The sequence below is a fragment of the Amblyomma mixtum genome, chromosome 8 (assembly GCF_055824585.1).
Source record: "Amblyomma mixtum isolate Tamu chromosome 8, ASM5582458v1, whole genome shotgun sequence".
Classification (NCBI taxonomy): domain Eukaryota; kingdom Metazoa; phylum Arthropoda; class Arachnida; order Ixodida; family Ixodidae; genus Amblyomma; species Amblyomma mixtum.
The window spans coordinates 11165570-11183998 of NC_143019.1; the positions used below are offsets into that span (position 1 = coordinate 11165570).

The 18429-nt window shown below is 44.0% G+C and overlaps 3 protein-coding genes across 4 annotated transcripts in view; 2 read left to right on the plus strand and 1 right to left on the minus strand.

Moving 5' to 3' along the window:
* Window positions 1–17931, minus strand: part of LOC149331310 (uncharacterized) — a 164728-nt gene extending 146797 nt beyond the window's left edge. The window contains exon 1 of the mRNA XM_089557333.1: window positions 17481–17931. Within this exon, the coding sequence (XP_089413459.1) occupies window positions 17481–17931 (451 nt within the window). The remainder of the gene's footprint in view (window positions 1–17480) is intronic.
* On the plus strand, window positions 434–5061 carry LOC149331322 (sulfotransferase ssu-1-like). Its single transcript, XM_089555459.1, has 3 exons — window positions 434–516; window positions 1996–2472; window positions 4097–5061. The coding sequence occupies exons 2-3, from the start codon at window positions 2017–2019 to the stop codon at window positions 4583–4585; spliced, it is 945 nt and encodes a 314-aa protein (XP_089411585.1). The 5' UTR covers window positions 434–516; window positions 1996–2016; the 3' UTR covers window positions 4586–5061.
* On the plus strand, window positions 5896–12363 carry LOC149331323 (sulfotransferase ssu-1-like). Of its 2 annotated transcripts, none has more exons than XM_089555460.1 (3): window positions 5896–6125; window positions 8695–9170; window positions 11663–12363. In XM_089555460.1, the coding sequence occupies exons 1-3, from the start codon at window positions 5927–5929 to the stop codon at window positions 12149–12151; spliced, it is 1164 nt and encodes a 387-aa protein (XP_089411586.1). In that variant the 5' UTR covers window positions 5896–5926; the 3' UTR covers window positions 12152–12363. The 2 variants fall into 2 exon arrangements, with proteins under 2 accessions (XP_089411586.1, XP_089411587.1); XM_089555461.1 differs by having other exon boundaries at window positions 5954–6091.
* Window positions 17932–18429: the final 498 nt, after the last annotated feature.

The window sequence follows — 18429 nt, forward strand, 5'->3', positions numbered from 1 at the left end:
TTTGTGATCTATTTATTGTCTTTGTGGCTGCCTCCTGTGACACTTTTGAACGATGCTCGCAAATTAGGCGTTTCTACATTCAGACTTAGGATTTGACGAGAGCAATCGGCGCTGTTCATGCGGCCTAGCTTCCGGATTCTCTCGCCAGAAGAGAACTTATGCAACTCCTTTCCTTATCGAAACATACTTACATCAAAGGTGATAACGAGCTCATTGACGCTTCTACGGGGAATAGATAAGGGTATTCTGCCAGGTGTCCGCTCTCACGCCGATTCCTCCGTAGTAGAAACATCGCTGCAAGAAGCTTAGCTGGGCGATAAGTTGCTCTGCGTGAGGATTCTTTCGCCAGAAGAGGACTTATGCAACCAATTTCTTTATCGAAACGTGCTTACATCAAAGGTGATAAAGAGCACATTCATGCTTCTAAGGCGAATAGATAAAGGTGATCTGCCAGATGTCCGCTTTCACGCTGCCTGCTCAGTCGCAAAACGTTGTTGCAAGAAGCTGAGCTGTACGGTAAGTTGCTCTGCGTGAGATTTAAATTTAAATTTTGTTTTAAACTGCACAATCCACTCGAAAACTCCTTTATTCCCGATTTCCTTCTCCGTGAGGAGTTGATTCTGGTTTATTTGGGTTTAACTTCTGAATGCAACTCAGGTGAAGGACCCCGGAAATTTCGACCACCTGGGTTTCTTAACGTGCAATGCCACCGCACAGTACGCGGGCCTAGAGAATTTCACCTCAATCAAAATCTGACCGCCACGGCCGGGATTGAACCCGCGTCTTTCGGGTCAGCAGCCGAGCGCCATAACAACTGAGCCACCGCAGTGGCTGTCCGTCAGAAGTGTATTCATGATTAGTAATCATGAATATGTGAGAAATCTGCGGTTAAAGGCGCCGTGCAATAACGGTTCAAGGTGTACAGTAGTATATGAAGAATAGTATTAAGCTGGTATTTTTAAAACAAGACGATTGCGTCTGCTCGCAGCCAATTACACCTGAAACGATTTTGGCTGTTAAAGTATAGCAAGTAGAATTACTGGAATGAAAACTGAAAGGTGAGTGAAGCGATGTCGCGCATTCGAAGTTGACAGGCGAAAAACTATACACGAGCATGGATTTTAGGTTTCGTCTTAATTAGCCTGCCACTCATTCCGATGAGAATACGAGCATTGCAACTTTTACACCAGTGCTTTTCTTGGTGAACTTACAGCGTGTAGCACAAAAATTGTTCGCCAAATCTTTCCTGTGATCCTCATGGTTTTTAAGGCTGGCTAATGAGAACTACGTTTGGGAGGTTATTTTATTCTTGAGCTTCAACATTAATACAAATCTGTTAAAATAGAACATTGCTAGATTGCCTCACACCGATATGTAGGCAAATTTGCCTACATATGGGTAGCGTTTGCGTTTGTACATCTGTATTTGCAATCTTTATTTTTTAGTGCCAGTGTTGAAGTAGAACATGCAATTAATTCTTAGGCCTTGTCTTTTTTTAGATAATTAGTTGGTCAGATATAAATGATTCTTTACTTCCATAGATGCTTTATAAACGTATATAGATTATAAGAGACCTAGCCAAAATAATGGTGTGTCCTAAAACCTGGTAGTGATTTCCCAGCTGCCTGAAAATATTCCTGGTCAATTCTAGCTTCCTGGCATTAAGCTGATGTGAAGTATAGATGGTCTTAGCGAGGAATCAAGATGAAAACATTGGAAAGATGTCTATCCCATAGAAACGATTCACTAATAAACCCTACTAGTTCCATGGTGGGGTTCCTCTAGCTCTCTTAGCAGAGTTTAAATGGCAATACTATCAGGCATTATTCTCACACAACTCTATACTTTATAAAGCATCGCAGGATGTGTTCAAGCTTGAAGTCGGTAAACAACTCTATCAAGTGAAAGTAGTACTGCAAAAAATAGCAGTTTTACAGTTGAATTTGCAGATTTTCTGGTGACCGGAATTATTGCATTTTTATTTCTTCCATCTAGAAGGCAAACGCAACGTCAAGAATGGACGCAGAGTTGTACAGCGACGTGAACGGAGTGCAGATGCTCAGTTTCTTCCCCGACGAGCCAATCAAGTCAGCGATCAGCTACAAACCACGAGAAGGAGATATCATTCTTGTAACGTACCCTAAATGCGGCACAAACTGGACTCAGTTCATCATCTGGAACATCTTGACGCGGGCTGAACCAACAACGGACATCGGCGAATTCAGCCTCATGTGCCCGTTCATCGAAGTAACTGGAGCGGGAGCGGCTGAAAGCCCGTCAAGAATCGGTCCTATAATCACTCACCTGCCATTTAGCGTCTTTCCACGAGCTGAATGCGCAAAGTACATCTACGTGGCCAGGAACCCTTACGACTGTGCCGTCTCGTACTACCATTTCCTCAAGGGACTCACACCAAAGACTTGTGTGGACGTCTCCTTCCAGAAATTCCTTCCACTCTTCCTTTCCGGAAAGGTAAAACTGATGCTTCTTACGCTTCCATAACCAAATGCACTATGGGCATAGGGCAAATATAGAAATAAGCAGAAAAAAATGGAGGACCGAAGAAACATCTGAGTAGACCACCGTGACAAGTGCTCCCGTATTGCGTATTCACGGTACAGAGTGGGCAGAAAGATAGGATTCTTGACAGTACATAACAAAGAGAAGAAAGGGTGAGGGGTAGTCTAAGTCCCCTAGACCCCTACGAAGACCCCTCAACATTTTTTCACTGTGTTTGTGTACTTTCCTATGCAGTAGTTGTGAAATTCATTTGCCTGTAGAATTAATCGAGTTGTGTTGAACAGGGCGAGACAAAAAGATTTTCAATCTTGCGGCGAATCAGCTTGCTTTTAGATGTGAATATATAGGATTTTCTACGGCCTGCCGTTTCCGGGTTACTCGTACAGCATCGGGAGCTAACAACATGGTTCACATGAGGACAAAAGATTGCTGCATGAGAGACAGAAGGCTGCGACGAACTTTATCCTTGCTGTTTTGATATTGGATGGTCAGGAGGTTTTATGAACTTTTGAAGTTATGTATTTATTACTCTTGACCGAAGCAAACGACAGACGCCTCATATATGACAAAAAATCTTAATTTATTCTTTCATTTACAACAACGCCTCTCTTGTTTGCGAGCCTAGGATGAGGGAATAGATTACGAATTGTAGCTAATAGGAAAAGCTATTTCAGGGAAAGGTCCGGGGCTAATAGTTCTCTGATGCCGTGCTAGGCGAACATAAAGTAATGAAAACGTTTTCGTGGACTTTTAATCTAGATTCTTGCGACACACAGAAGATGCACCAGCTAAATTCCGCTTTCCAGAATCGAAAGAATGCATTTCGTTGTATATAGGTTATGCTGGAAAAGAGGAACTGTACTTCAGACAATGATGTCTTAGCGAGAAACGTGAACCACAAAAAAGAAAAAGAAGCTAAAAAAAGGCTAGTAACAAGCGTGAGTTGCCACATAAGCCGCGACGGTGGCCTGTTACCATCCGTTGAACTCGATCAACGAACTCGCAGGTGTGATGGCAGGGTCCAGTCGTTTTCATTCCTTTAGTGCTTGAGGAAAGAATTAGTTTTAAAATGCGGACATGCTATATGGCCATTCCGTTAAAATGCGATCCTGATACTGCCTTTTTCAGCACTTTTTAGGGAATATAATATATTTACTGACGTCTGTTAAACGTTTGTGGCGACGTGCAGCAGGAACTTTAAGCGATCCTGTGTTCTTACTGATAACGTTAGAAGACCATTGCAGCGAGTATAGCGGCGTGTGAAGGCTTGCGCGTGTTTATTTCTTGTATATGAAGGAGAAGAATCTTCACACCATACTTACGTCCACGCCCAGAGTAAATCTGAGTTCCAAGTAATAAGAAACGAATGCACGTTGGTGAAATGTTTTCCATTGCGTGAGCTACGAGGCCACCACACTTTTTACACAGCCAATATGTATTTACAGTTAGAGCCCACGAAGACCAAAATATTTAGTTTGACGATAACGTTTTACATGCTGAGGGAAAACATGAACGAGGAGCATGCACTGAAAACCCGTTCTGACGGACGTAAACACGCTTATTTTCTTATGCGCAGGTACACTACGGAGACTACTTCGACCACTTACTGCCGTGGTACGAACACCGACACGATAAAAACGTCCTTTTTCTTACCTACGAGCAGCTGAAAGCCGACACTAGGGCGCAGGTCCTGAGAATCGGGAGCTTCCTTGGTGAAGAACATGCTGCCGCCTTGCAGCAAGATGAAGCTCTTGTTCAAAGAATTTTGGACTCCTGTAGTTTAGAAAACATGAGAGCTTTCTTCAAGGACAAGGCAACTGACCGGATCAAGAAAATGGCCGAAACGGCGTCGAAAAAGTCCTGTCCGGGGTTCGCTATGTTGGCGAAAATGGAGTTAAAACCCGTCGACACACACGAGGGATCGGGGTTCGTCCGGAAAGGAATTGTGGGTGACTGGAAGAACTATTTCACAACAGAACAACTAAAGGAGATGAAGAATTGGATTGCGGAAAAGACTCATGGAAGTGATGTAATGGCGCTTTGGAAGGACATAGACTTGCCGTAAGAGGTTAAAAAGGAGAAGGATTCAGCATTCGTATAGTTTCCTTGATATACGTGAAACTCAAAAAAAAAAAGAAGATATCGGGTGATTTTTACGTCGGGAAAGCATTGCACCGCATTTTCACCTTGTACAACCCAGTGATCTTCCGCACAAGAAACACTTTGTGCAATAGAATTGACCAATGCGAAGGAAGGGGCCTTAACAGGTGCTTTGAAAAATTAATCTCTGCTGAATAAACACGGAGCAACTAGTTTTTAACAATGTTTTAGACCACCTATTCACGTCCGCGCAAACGGTACGTTGAAGCGATACCTTGCGAATGTCTACTACGTTGTGGCATTACGACACTCGGACATCTGCTTTCGTTTTTTGTTTTCTTACCCGATTCCGAATGGCCATTACACTAAAATCTCAACTGCTCCCATACACTCATTAACGTTTCAGTTAAAGATTACCATTCTCCTCTTTCCGTACGCTTCCTCTGCTTAATAAAGCCTAATACCGAAAATGCCAGTCGTCTCGTGTTATCTTTTTCCTCTAGATTGAAAGGGAGCTTAGATGTAGTCTTTCTTGTCTTGTCTTAGCGCCCTTTTAGTTGAGAACACGCACCGACTCGCCCAACAGCCAGGGCTTTTGGCCGCTGCCAACACTTTCCTTTTTTTTTAATCAGGTCGGTTTTTAATAAATTCACATGTTAATCAAAACACGTTCCGGCATTAGCTTTTTCAAGCCGGCCGTGTGCAGAACGATGTTTTTTTTTCTTCATTGTGCTAACTAGAAATGAAATAGCTAACAGAACACCACAGTACGAAATTTTAAACCGCCCCAAGATGCTGAAGGTAGTTTTCATTTCGGCTATTCCTCGATCATACCAGCAAGAAGATGCGCTGGAGCCTCTAGCAACGAGTATTTGCTACTGGCTCCTAGAAATATAGCATGCACTCGTCGCCATAGTTGGTGTCAGCGAACTAGAAAGTGTACTTGCGGAGAAAAGGTAGTCGTAACTGAGGCAGGTCAGCTGAAAAGGATGCATTAAAGATTTTTTCAGCGAACGCATCTGGTGACTACAGAACAAAACGATGTAAAGATAGGCGGTTGTGGACTCAGCCGGTTGCCTAGCCGGTTATCTAGCCTGATAGAGCAGTGTGTACACACTCAGATGAACGCCGGAACCCTCTCCGTGGCTGCAGACGTGCTTATCTACTAGCCGTTGTCGCACTCGAACAAACATCAGACGCCCCTATCTTGCTTCCGACTACTTTACCTGGATATCGATACGGTGCTCACAAACCGGGCTATCGGCAAGAACCCTCGAGAGTACACCTCTGCTCCTACCTGGGGACAATGGCGCCAGGCGGCGTTCAATGTAACTGCTCTAAATTCCCTAGAACTCACTGTGCAGCTCTCCCAGCGCAAAGACGTCGCAGTAACGTTTTCATACGCCATTGCAAAGGCCGTACTTGGTTTGGAGCCACCCTCTTCAAGTCTAGCCGTGAGACGCATCAGCAGGTAGGTGCCGGCAGTAACGCATTCAGGTTTGACGGTAAATCATTTTCTATGTTTGTTTTTTTCAAGATACTGACGTTTGTTGCAGTAGTCAAGGCATATCTCAATCGCGTGTGGCGTAGCTCTACGCCTGAAGGAAAATTTTTCTTACAGTAGAGCGAAAACAATGATGGCTCCTCAACCAAGACTAGTATGGCTAGAATATGCTTTGCGAATGCAATACAAAACTGAAAGTTTATAAGCAACAAAAATTACGAACCGGCTGAGGATTGTTCGTTGCAGTATAAGCATCGATAGGTAGCAATATGTTTCATATGTTTTGGAAAACATAGTATTGATATTATTGGACCGATTTTCCACAAAGCGTTCACTTACGGATTACAAAATAAACAACCCACGTCAAACAGTTTGTTTAACTTGCCTTTAATAGCGCAGTTCGTAGATTATGGCGTAGTGAAGCCATTTACTTTATTGTACTGGGAACTTGTGTTTTGGTATAACTTATCTCAAGCAGCTGCACGTCAGAAAATTTTTGCCACACAGCGTTCCGTGGACTAGATACAGAAAGGCGAAATTTTGTTTCATGACATAAAACTGAAATGATACTCAATCGTGAGTAAAAAAAATGCAAAAATTGTGGATGAATCCGGAAAAAAAAAACAACCATGGTATTCTTGGCGGCAACATAGAATGCCAGAGAGCAGCATAATGCAAGAGTTATTTCTGGATTTTTCAATTTCATCTTGTTGACTTCGTGGGCGAAAGCGGCCGGGTGAAGGTGTCTGCCAAGTCACAGTTCAAGCTTCAGAAGTTGTTGGTACGAAATTAAAAAAAAAGATAACGGAAACGACCGTGGGAAATAGTGTAAATTAATTAAGCTCCCTGAGTACTACCTTCTTGTTCTGAAATCTTTTTGTACACAGAAACTCAAAAATTGTTGGACACATGAACATTATTCAATATTAAAGCCTTGGAGCCTAAATAGAACTGCATATTCCTAGCAGTTTTTACAAGGGCACATTAATTGTTACTATGTCCCTACAAAGCGAAATAACGGCGCAAACAAATGCTGACGTTCTAGATGGCTTCTATTCTTATGTTGTTGCCATCACTGCGTCAAACTTATCGTTAGTAGATGTGAGACGCAGAGCATCGGACTTATAAAGAATGGCCACAAGTGCTAGATGCTTTCAATCTGGTAAGGTTTGCTCTAGGGCGCTTGTCTTTCTCAGCGTGGCAATCAAATTGGACAAAAGCATTTTTCAACAAGAAATAATTGAATTCAATTTTCTCATAGACTTTACCATGGCACTGACATAGCGGCAGATTTTTTAGTATTGTGGTTCTTGCTACCGTCAAAAATGTTCCCCTTTAGTTTTGTATGGCAGTCTTAACTGATCGATGCTAGCGATGGAAAAACTTCAAAAGAGAGATTTTGCTACACATCGGATAAAGGGACCACTACCTTAAATATTTACATAACAGTACCTACCAATATTCAAAGATTCAAAACATTTGTACAAGAATGCTGGACGTGAAAAAGGGGATATTTCTTTAAATGAAGTCGAATTTTATTATTTCTTGCAGTGTGTACAGCGACTTTTCAGGAAAGCTGGCAAGCGTATTTCAATAGGGTATATACAAACATTGTCGAAAACTAAGCACAGCAGTGTCATTATGCTCCTTTAGGGAGTAGAATTCGCTTTACGGGAAACGAATGTAGCGTATTTTTTTAATCAGAACACAGAAACAGCAGCACATATTCAACAGGCGTGACAGAATCATAATAAGTGTGCATTATACAACGCACAAGCAACGGGACTGAACCACTGTTATCCCGGAAAAATTTGCAGCATCTTTTCATCGAGGGAGGAGGTGGGAAAAGTAAAAGACATGAGCCATTCGGAGATTTTTGTAATGTATAATACACTTCGAATCATTACGCATATGTCAAGCATTGACGAAAGGCCAACAAAGTGCATGAAATCGCTGGTTCAAAGTGCATTAACATTCCCAAAGCGTTAAGAAGTGTTAGTAGGTTGAAGTAATTCTGCCAAATCTATTACACGTGATCTCATTGGCGTCAATGTAGTTTGATGCCGAAATTTCAGCAATTTAAAATAACTATCAATAAAGAAATGAAAATATTATTGCGCGTAAAAGCTGAAAAAGAAATTTTTTCTTAAACCTTCCACTTGCAAGGCTTGTTCTACGAAACTCCCTGCCTTCGGGCTTCGATGCTGTGGCCATTTACCTGCTAAAAACATATGGCTGACCTTTGTACGCAGTTGAATCCAAGTGTTTTTTTTTACGTGGCGAAGAGAGTTGAAAACTAAAAGCTTATACTTTACAAATAGATACGGAACAACCCATTACTGAAGGGGCAAAAAGAACATAAGTGTCAGTGTAGATGATTAACTATTACACGCTATGCGTTACTCGACAACAGTGGAATCCATATTCATGCTCTTCCTAAGCGGCATCCGGTATCTATGAGAACTGTCAATATTTCCTGAAGCTTGATTACACGCTTTACCGTATTTTGCCAATAATATGCATGTACTTTTTGGTTGACTGGTGGCACAACTACTTTTTTGTATTTCCAGGGGCAGAAAGGAGTGCCACAATGGACGATGGGCCGTACCGAGAGGTGGAAGGCGTGTGGATGCACAAGATATTTCGCGACGAAACAATCCGGTCGGCCATCAAGTACAAGCCGCGTCAGGGGGACGTGTTTCTCGTGACATACCCTAAATGCGGCACCAACTGGGCACGCTTCATTGTCTATAACATCTTGACCAAAGCCAAGCAGCTGGCGAACTTTGGCGAATTCAATCTGATGAGTCCTTATTTGGAAATGGTAGGAGCAGCAGCTGCCGAGAACCCTTCCAAGAGCGGGCCTATAATGACGCACCTGCCGCCGAGCGTTTTTCCACCCGCTGAGGGGGCAAAGTACATTTACGTAGCTAGAAACCCTTATGACTGCGCAGTGTCTTACTACCACTTCCTCAAGGGACTCACGCCCAAGTCGTTCACCGACGTGTCTTTTGAAAGGTTCCTTTCCCTGTTCTTGTCTGGAAAGGTGAGTTGCTACTACTGATTCCCTGTGTTCTTTTCTTGCAAATTGTTCGTTGAGATTTAGAATTTTTTTGCGAGGTGAGAAGTTCTCCGCGCCGATTCCGCAGGAGGCTTCATCACCAATTCAGCTTTGCTTTCTTTTCCTTTCACGTGGTACAATGTTCTTTATTTTTATTCTCTTTGTTCATTTGTTCACTTGCAGTTTTTGTTAAAAAGCAGTTCGGTTAGTGTATCTGTTCGTTTAATATTTCTATTTTATGTGTAATATATCTATTTTTCATATTAATTGGTCGTGCAGGGTATCACATATTTTCTTGAAAGTTTCTTTAAAATACCATTTTTTCTGCTTACTGCGACATTGTCTCCGGCAGCCTTCGTGAGCAGGAATAACTCAAAGCCATCAGCAGCCCATGCACCTCTTTTACGTCGCGCAGTCCTTGTAACAAACAAATTTTTCTGCGAATGGAGCCGCCATGGTGGTATGAGAAAGGGGTTAGATTTCGAGTGGCTGAATTTGACCAGGAATCGACCACTATGAGCGGGGTCCCTCCTATTCCATCGATGCTTGGGGAGATTAAACGCCACAATTTTCTACTTAATAATTAACTATTTCGCTTCCGTACGCATTAAGCTCAAAATAAATGACCTTATGTAACTGGTTGGGAACCATGTTCAATTACACATTTTTTGTAGAGAAGTATTCGGTCAGCTAAAAATTGTACCTTTAGTCGTTGGTGTGTAATTACAAACCATCCCTCTGTTTCGAGTGCGTTCATCTAGGTGTTTGTTGGTCCTACGAAGACAATAAAACACCTTGAAAAAGGGCCCAACGTCAATGTCACCGCTCTATCCATCGAAACTATTCGCATATAATTGCATCCGTACCATATTCAGGTGCGTCGCTAGCTTATCACACACGACCGGTTTTCAAAATGTCCTTAACACTGTTTCAGTGTCGATCTTAGTGTTCAAATATATGGAGTTTTAATGGTTGTCACCTTCGTTGTTAATCAGATTGGCCATGCTAGCATTAGCCATGATAAGAGATTTGATGTGACGAGCTTATACAATCCCCTTCAAAGCCATCGCTGTTTCATTTTATTTTTTGGGGGGAGGTGGGGGGGAGGTGGGGGGGGGTGGCTTATTTACGAGGAAATGGAGGGGGCCAAGGTGAAAGCTGCTATTTTGCATCTTGACTGGTCCCGTGCTCCCTATTCATATTCACATAAGGAATAGCATCACTTTCAGAAAAACGTGGAACTACAAGGATACGGTATACCACGGTGATGTACTATCAGCGTCAAATGAAACGCGAACAAGACACCTGAAACGCGAGCACAAAAAATCAAGCATATTAGAGGCTGGAGACCAAAGACAGGCGTGGCCTATTAACACTTCAGAAGGGCGGTCTTTTCGGCTTCGATGCGAACATCAACTGCTCATGTATTTTGCCTCACTAGTATAATATCTGCGAGTTGTGTTGTTCGGGTTTCAATTGGCTTGTTCGCGCTTCAATTGACGCTGATAGTACATTGTATTTTTCGCTAGAGATGAGGTTTTGATGTGAACACCGGTATCAAACTAAGAATTCATTAACAGAGGCAAGGTTTTTGTGATAATTTTATGGCAATAATTTGCTCTTCAAAGAGGGATATACCGCTTTTATAGTGCATGAAAAATATTTGGCCACATTCTATGTTCGCTATATTTGCTAATAGGTTGTTAGTATCTCTTTGTGAGAAGCAGTAGGTACACAAATGTTTTCGTGTGTAAAGATAGTGACTTTCGGTACCTAATACTTGGTGAAAAGACTTTCTGTATGTAATCACTAGTGCATTTTTGTAAAGACTATAATATTTATTTTCGCATTAAATTGACTTTACAGACGTTAGGAACTGATTTGTCGCAAACAAGATGGCAATACGTTACATGTCAGGGAAACTGTGCATTACAGATTAGCAGTTTGGGTGACATTGGTAAGAGTTATCGAGGTTCTCTTCTCTACCCATAAGATTAGCTTTACCTCGCTGTAATGTTACGAAATGCCGAGAAAAATATGTTCATTGCGCGAATTTCGGGTGCCTAGCAGACGCGTGTCTAATTAATTTACTTCTCATGATGCACAGTAAAGAATAATTGATCATCAAACGCTGGATCCGGTAATGTATTAATTTTTTTACACGAAAAAAAAAGCAAGACATCACAAATTACCCTAACCGGAAGAGAAACAGCATCCATGCAAGTGAAAAAATTACTAATTTAGAGTTGCTGAGTTGTTGCTTGTTCTTTACTATGCCCAATTACCCATAGCGTGGTTTTCTGCGATGTAATTTGCTGTGTTCCTTTCCATGTATTTTTGTGCTCCTCCTGCTTGGAGCTGTTTTAGGGTGTGCAGTATCCTGAAAATGAATAAATAACAAAAAGAATAAAAGAAACCCGCCAAATTTGCGTAAACCTGATTGTCGCCTCTACTGTGGGCTTCACTTCCATGATCAGGTCCTTTACGGAGACTACTTCGACCACCTGCTGCCGTGGTACGAGCACCGACTAGATGACAACGTCCTGTTCCTTACTTACGAGCAGCTCAAGGCGGACACTAGGAAAGAAGTGCTGAGGATCGGCGACTTCCTCGGCGAAGAGCACGGCGCTGCTCTGCGTCATAACGAAGCTCTGCTCCAGAAGATCCTAGATGCCTGCAGCTTGGAAAACATGAAGAAATTCTTCAAAGAGAAGCCAATAGATAAGGTGAAGGAAGTACTCGGAAAGGCCTCCCAGAAGTCCCCTAACTCCGCGAAGCTACCGGAGAGCCTGCGTGAGGTTAGCTGCGAAATGCACGAGGGGTCGGGCTTTGTTAGGAAAGGAATCGTGGGTGACTGGAAGAACTACTTTACGCCTGATCAGATCGGGCAAACGAAAGCTTGGATAACGAGAAAGACCGAGGGAAGTGACGTTATGGATCTCTGGAGGGATATAGACCTGCCGTGAAAAGCATTCTTTGCTCTATAAAATAGTAAACAATAGTGGGAATGGTGACATTGAGAACGAATTTATTGTATGTTACATTTTTTAGTTTCATTCTTTATCCTGTTCGCGATTGCTCTGCTAGAAGTTTGTCGTTCCCTTGTAGAATGCCTTGTGGCTGTGTAAGGTATTTCAAACAAACAACCAAGTAAATAAAAGTATCAGGTTGGCACGTGCTAGAATGCCTTGATCCTGCTGGCTGCTTTCTTGCTGGCCTTGCATTGATCCGTTTTTGCCACGCACCAAAAGAACAAATGAATATTTTAAACTGACTTAAGTACATTTGTCTGCCTTGAATAAGATATCTACTTGCACGGATACGACAGCTCAAAAGCTTATCATCAAATTTTTAAAAGACTCCTACGGACCGCTAATATGATAAAGCAACATCCACTTGTTTATGCAAGGCAGTTCTGTGGAAAGACTCATTTTAAAGGTTCGTCAACAGAAAAGGCGGGCAAGCAATCAGAGATTATAAACTGCCAAAGTTTGCATTATATATGAATTCTCTTTTTTTTTTCAATGGCCAAATCATCAAGCAGCTTCTTCAAGGAAAATGAAATTTCGTAGCGCAAAAAGCAGGGCCAAGACAGAACATCAGCACTAGTCCCTGCTTTTTGCGCTATGGAAGCTCATGTGGATTATCAACTAGTCCGTACCATCACCCTTCTTCAAGAATTCTGATCAGGATTGCGTAAATGTGGATGTTTTACATAAGCGAAGTGTCCAGGCGCAGTTAAGTTCATTTGGAAGATTCCATTCGTGAAGACAGAACTTATCCCAGCTGCATAGGCGAAGTCACCATGAAACGTTCTGGCTGCCATTTTATTGTCCTCTGATGGCGCATGACACTGCATTTCTCTTTCTTTCAGTTAGTGCTAATGTCCAGCGTAATTGCACCTTTTCTCGGAATAGAATGTGGTTACAAGGCGCCTTAAATACATTTGCACTGCACGAAGGTTTTTTTTGCGTAATTCTTGCGTAAAATTAGCGCATGAAATGAAGAAGTTGATACAATAAAACAAAAAATTGCGAACAAAAAAAAAATACAAACAAAAATGGTGAATTGAATTGATGCGGAGGAAATGCGAGAGAAGTACTTGTAGCTGGGGATGTTGGTGCACATTCAGGAAGACATACAGAAGCGCAAAAATACGAACAAAAACGTAATAAGACAACGGAACGAGCGATGCACTTTGAACAAGCTTTGCAGGATGAAAAGCATTTATGTAGGAGATTTTGTACTCATACACCAAGGCGCGGACCGCAAACATTCATGCGTTTATAGATACGTTTCAAGAAAAACAATTTCACTCCGGCGAAGAGCCACTCACGCATCACTAATACAATCATCTCCACGTTTCAAGATATAAAATGCTTCTACAAGTTTGCGTTCTCTTTGGTCACGACTTTTAATTAACACTACATTCCGATACGATGGGGGCGCAGGAGAAACTAGTCTTCTTCGTGCTGGCTTGGTAGTGATCTGCAGGATGGGAACGGTTTTTCGATAAGGAACGCTTTTGCAGATGCAGGCGCTCATTAAGACATCGTCTGGTTTGTCCAAAGTAGATCTTTTCGCACGTAAACAGGAACTATTATACGACTGCTTTTTGCACTCGACGTGGGTCGCTTGGTGTCTTACTGCATGCCATTGTCCATAGTACTCACTACTGTTCCTTCGTAGTTATTCTTCGTACTTGTCGTAAGGGACAAGTCCTAAGGGAGAAGTACGAAGAATAACTACGAAGGAACAGTAGTAAGTACTATGGACAATGGCATGCCTCATATGCTCGAAGATAGCGACCATCTGGAAAAAGTACCCGAGCGCCAACATTGTAAGTGAAAGACGAAGATGAATAATTCTGTTCTGACACATGTCTCCTGTTCAACGAAATGTACAGCTTGTAGTTATGTTAGAGCGGCTGGAAGGGCACTCTGCGTCAACAGTTATAGAATGAGTAATGCATGTAGAAAATGTCACTTTGCATCCGGTGCACCGAAAGGCATAGCTAAGGGGTTAAAAGTGTGAAACATGCGTACCTTTCCCTGAGGGTGCTTGATTTCATGTATGTTCGTTTTCCTTAAATGGCCGTCCGTAAAGCGCGATGTTTCCAATTTTGCAGCGTCTCCGCACGCGCCTCTTTGAGCAAGCATGCGTGGACGCACTGTCAATGAGCGAGGCTGAGTTTTTGCGCAGATGGTGGACATCAAATCAAATCAATTTATTTAGCATTTCTTTCAATACAGAAATAAATGCAACGATAAGAACAAAAAGCTGCTTCTCGAGCAGCTTGACAACGGTTCTTACCCCTTTATCGTCTTGCGCGGCGGTCGAGTGTCGGCCTCATTACTGCCCTACTGAAGTGCTCAGTGCTGCGTCACTGCGCATGTGCTTGGATGTTTAGACAATTGAGTTCAGCAGTTGTGTTTTGTATTTTTGTTGACAGCGAACAAAACAAACTTCTCTTTCCGCGACTCATTATAGTTCACATCGCCCGCTCATTGTCGCAGCGGGAAATAGCTGCTATAGTTTGGCGGCCAGTTTCCTGGGTGAACCGAATTAATTGTCCGGGCATTCAGAGATGAAGAACAGATAGGTGATTCTGCAGGCGCAATTCCGGAGCGGGCAACAACCCAAGAAGATCTCCTCATTGCAGCCGCTTCAGTCGACGACTTCTTTCTGACAGCGGGCCAAATACGCGATCAGCTTGGGCTACAAGTTAGCACGAACACTGCGTGCAGTAGACTGTGTGAAGCGGGCATCCAAAACCGGGTGGCAGCAAGAAAGCCAATGTTGGAAACGTCGCATCACCGCCATCAACTCCAGTTCACTCAAGAACACGAAGACTGGACGGCGGACGACTGGGAATACGTCGTTTTCGCAGACGAAGCGACGCTTTGTACGCGGTGGGACCAACGTCAACCTGAACACTACCGGTAAGTCCTTAGTGAATTGTATAGCCATGCGGTGCTGACAATTTTTTTTTCAGCCACGATGACCGGTACGTCAGAAACGTCGGCAGAAGTGGACGCACAGCCGTGAACGTCTGGGGTGCGGTCAGCTACCAGGGCCTGGGATCTATCCACAGAATTCCACGCCGTATGACAGCGGACTCCTGCGTGGCCACATTGGTGCATGCACTCATGCCCTGCGTGCTGGATGGGCCCTTCCCGGTGGGATTCGTCTGGCTTCAGCACGACCGCGCTCCCATCCACACTGCACGAGTTGCACAAGAGTTCTTAGATCGCCAAGCGATCATGCAGCTTGAGGAGCCCAGCCGTAGTCCCGATCTAAACATAACTGAAAATGTTTGGGGCATGATGAAATTGAATCTTTCGAGGCACTGGGGCTCAGGTTGCACAACGGCCCACCAGCTCTAGATTGTCCTACAAGAAGAATGGGAGCTCTTGCGGGCGAGCAGAGAGGTGGTTAATGCGCTCTACAATTGCTGCCTGAGCGAATGGACGCAGTGAAGAGCGCACATGGCGGGAGCGCGCGCTGTTAGATGTAAATTAGGCAGAATGTTCTTTGTACCATGTTTATTTTCTTTATTTTTGGCTCTTTTTGCTGCCGACAAGTGCTCCAGCCGCTATTTCTTGTTGACACCACGACTGGTTTGTTCCTATTTTGTGCTTGTGCTCAAACTCGGCTCGTTTCGGTTTTGTTGGTGCTTCTCGCTAATAACTGTTAATAAAATGTTAGTTTGAACCGCATTGACGAGTAATTCTTGCTCATGACACGAGCAGCTCTTACATACCTGCACTGGATCTCCAGTGCAGCGTGGGCGGAACAGGAAGCCGGACAATGAACTGCGAGAGCACAGCGACGGACGCTGACCTATAATATGAGAAATAAAGAACCTTCGCAACGATGCCAACGGATTTGAAAATATTTTGTCCTATTTTTACAAACACCAAAAACTCACGTTTGCTCTGCTTCTCCGAATCTTCATTTCTTTCGATCATCGGCTTTGAGCCCGAACTGGAAAAGTGTTTCAGCTGCCTGAAGCAACACAACTTTAACGCTTTTTGGAGATAAGCAAACCGCAACGCGTTTTCTGCGCCCGCGTGAGCCGCGGCCAGTATAGAAAAGTCGCGAAACCGTCAAGTGAGTGCACTCACCCCGCCGGCTAGATACAAGCGAAAGAAAAAGGTGAGTAGTCAAATCGAGCTGCGCTCCACCTATCGTTAGCCACCGCAAACATATCGAGATATTATCTCGGCAACAGCGCGCAACACTTCGCGGTGCTGGCGTCCGTCCAAGTCGCTCCCGACCACGCTTTACGTCATTCGTCTTAAGCCTGCTAACGACTGTACGGCTGTGCAGTCTCTAGTGACCAAACCGGTGGTCCATCCGACCTTGTGAAGATTAAAATCCCCCTAAAGATGAACCTTGTACTTTGAAAAATGAATTTTTTTCTAATATAAAAAAATAAGTGGTGAAAACATCACGATCTGAATTTGGCGGAAAGTAACAACAGCGGATGAGATAGTATGATTTGTAACTTGCTGGAATTTCACGCATTCTTTGTACGTGTCCAAGTCTGGATTTTTAAATAAACCTAACCCGGACCCGCATTTAATCTGGTCAGAATAACTTATATCGGCTCTGAAAACGGCATACTCATCCGACAGATAAGAGGCACTTGCTCACGATGAGTTTGCCCACGTTTCCCTCAGGCATATAATGTCGTATTCACATTAATACGCATTCGCGAAGAGGAGTTCCTTGTGTTTTTTAGTAAAGCTTAATTTTGTTATGCCATTTTTGCACATGGCTAAATCATCATTTGGATCATGAAAGCACCATGAGGACCACAGTTTTTTCATAGAAAGGGCGAGAAACAGAACCAGCAGGCCACACTACAGGTTTGCTCTCAAGTTAGACGGAATTCTCATCCGGAGACATGGCAGTGTATCGTACCTCGTTTGCAGTCTTGTACACGTAATAACCCTGTCATCGATTATATGTGCCAAAAGTTCTTGTATGTCCAAGGGCGTCCGCAGAACTTTTTCCGGGTGGGGGCGGTGGTAGGTTAGCACCAAACAGGAACTAGCGACTAAATAATATCCGTAATTCCAGAGCGGGGGGGGGGGGGGGGGGGGGGGGGGGCAATCGCTCGCCCCCTTGCCCCCCCTTCCGGACGCCCATATGTATGTTTGACGCAGTTGCAGCCCGGTCCAGGCAATAAAGGAATAGGCTTTTCTTTGGCACTAATTTGCGCGCTACTTTAAGCATGAACCGCTTAGCTGCGCCAAACATCGCTCGAGTCCGAGATAGCTGGCTCACCAATTTTGGCTGGCGCGGCAGATGAGTACGTTGGCACTGAGCAGGAGGCTTCGGTGGGGGGTGCAGAATTTGTCGCAGCGAGCGTTGCCGCCACAACAGACGCGTAGTTGCGAGATTCCGAAGACTCGGAGGGCGAGCACTCACTGCTGTTGGCAGTACGAACCCGAACAGATGCACTTAGGCCATTCACAGCCTCACGCAGGAGCACATTCTGGGCTCGAAGCTGTCGCACGCCATCGGCAAACTCAACCATTCGACTAGCCATATCTTGCATCACCTGAGGAACACTCGATGGAGCACTGGCGGAAGCTTCGTCTCGAAGATCCAGGGAAGAACGACGTGCCTCGGGGGGCGTTTCCGTGCCGCCGGCCGTGCAGATAAGCCGCGTCGACGAAGGATCGCGCCGCTTCACATAGTGAACACATATGCACTTGCTGGTCCCGGATCCCATGGCGATATTGTATTCCTCGGCCTGTATGTTGATACATCTGCAGTGAAAACGTTGCTTGCAGGACGCGCACGGCACAAACTGCTCCCTACCACGAATGGGCGGGAAGCAGCTCGTACATGCACATGCTTCTGCCTTCGGCGCTGTGTGCTCAAAATAATTTTCATCGCTTCAGGTTCTTGAATGTTGTATAAAATCTTCCAGTATGCAGGCGTTTTGCACTACCCCTGTATGTCTAGATCTCCTCATCCCCCCCCCCCTCCCCCGCTGCGGTCGAAATTCGCCCCTGAAGGATATCGTTACTAAACCACTACGTAGCTTAGACTTAACTGCATCGCGAAAAAAACAGCCACAAGGGAAGAACACTCTCAAGACACAGACAAACGCGGCGCTCACTTCTGGAATCTGGCATTTTCAGATACAGATGGCGATCTACCGAACACGGGATGTTGTGAAGACAATATTTGAGAATAAATGAACAACAGAGTGCAATCAGCCACT

What these genes read in the sequence shown, in the direction of transcription:
- LOC149331322 (XM_089555459.1), top strand. Translation starts at nt 2,017, where the DNA reads ATGGACGCAGAGTTGTACAGCGACGTGAACGGAGTGCAGATGCTCAGT. An exon ending in CACTCTTCCTTTCCGGAAAG is followed by an intron (nt 2,473 to 4,096) that starts GTAAAACTGATG and finishes TCTTATGCGCAG; the next exon opens with GTACACTACGGAGACTACTT.
- LOC149331323 (XM_089555460.1), top strand. Translation starts at nt 5,927, where the DNA reads ATGGCGCCAGGCGGCGTTCAATGTAACTGCTCTAAATTCCCTAGAACT. An exon ending in TAACGCATTCAGGTTTGACG is followed by an intron (nt 6,126 to 8,694) that starts GTAAATCATTTT and finishes TTGTATTTCCAG; the next exon opens with GGGCAGAAAGGAGTGCCACA. An exon ending in CCCTGTTCTTGTCTGGAAAG is followed by an intron (nt 9,171 to 11,662) that starts GTGAGTTGCTAC and finishes TTCCATGATCAG; the next exon opens with GTCCTTTACGGAGACTACTT.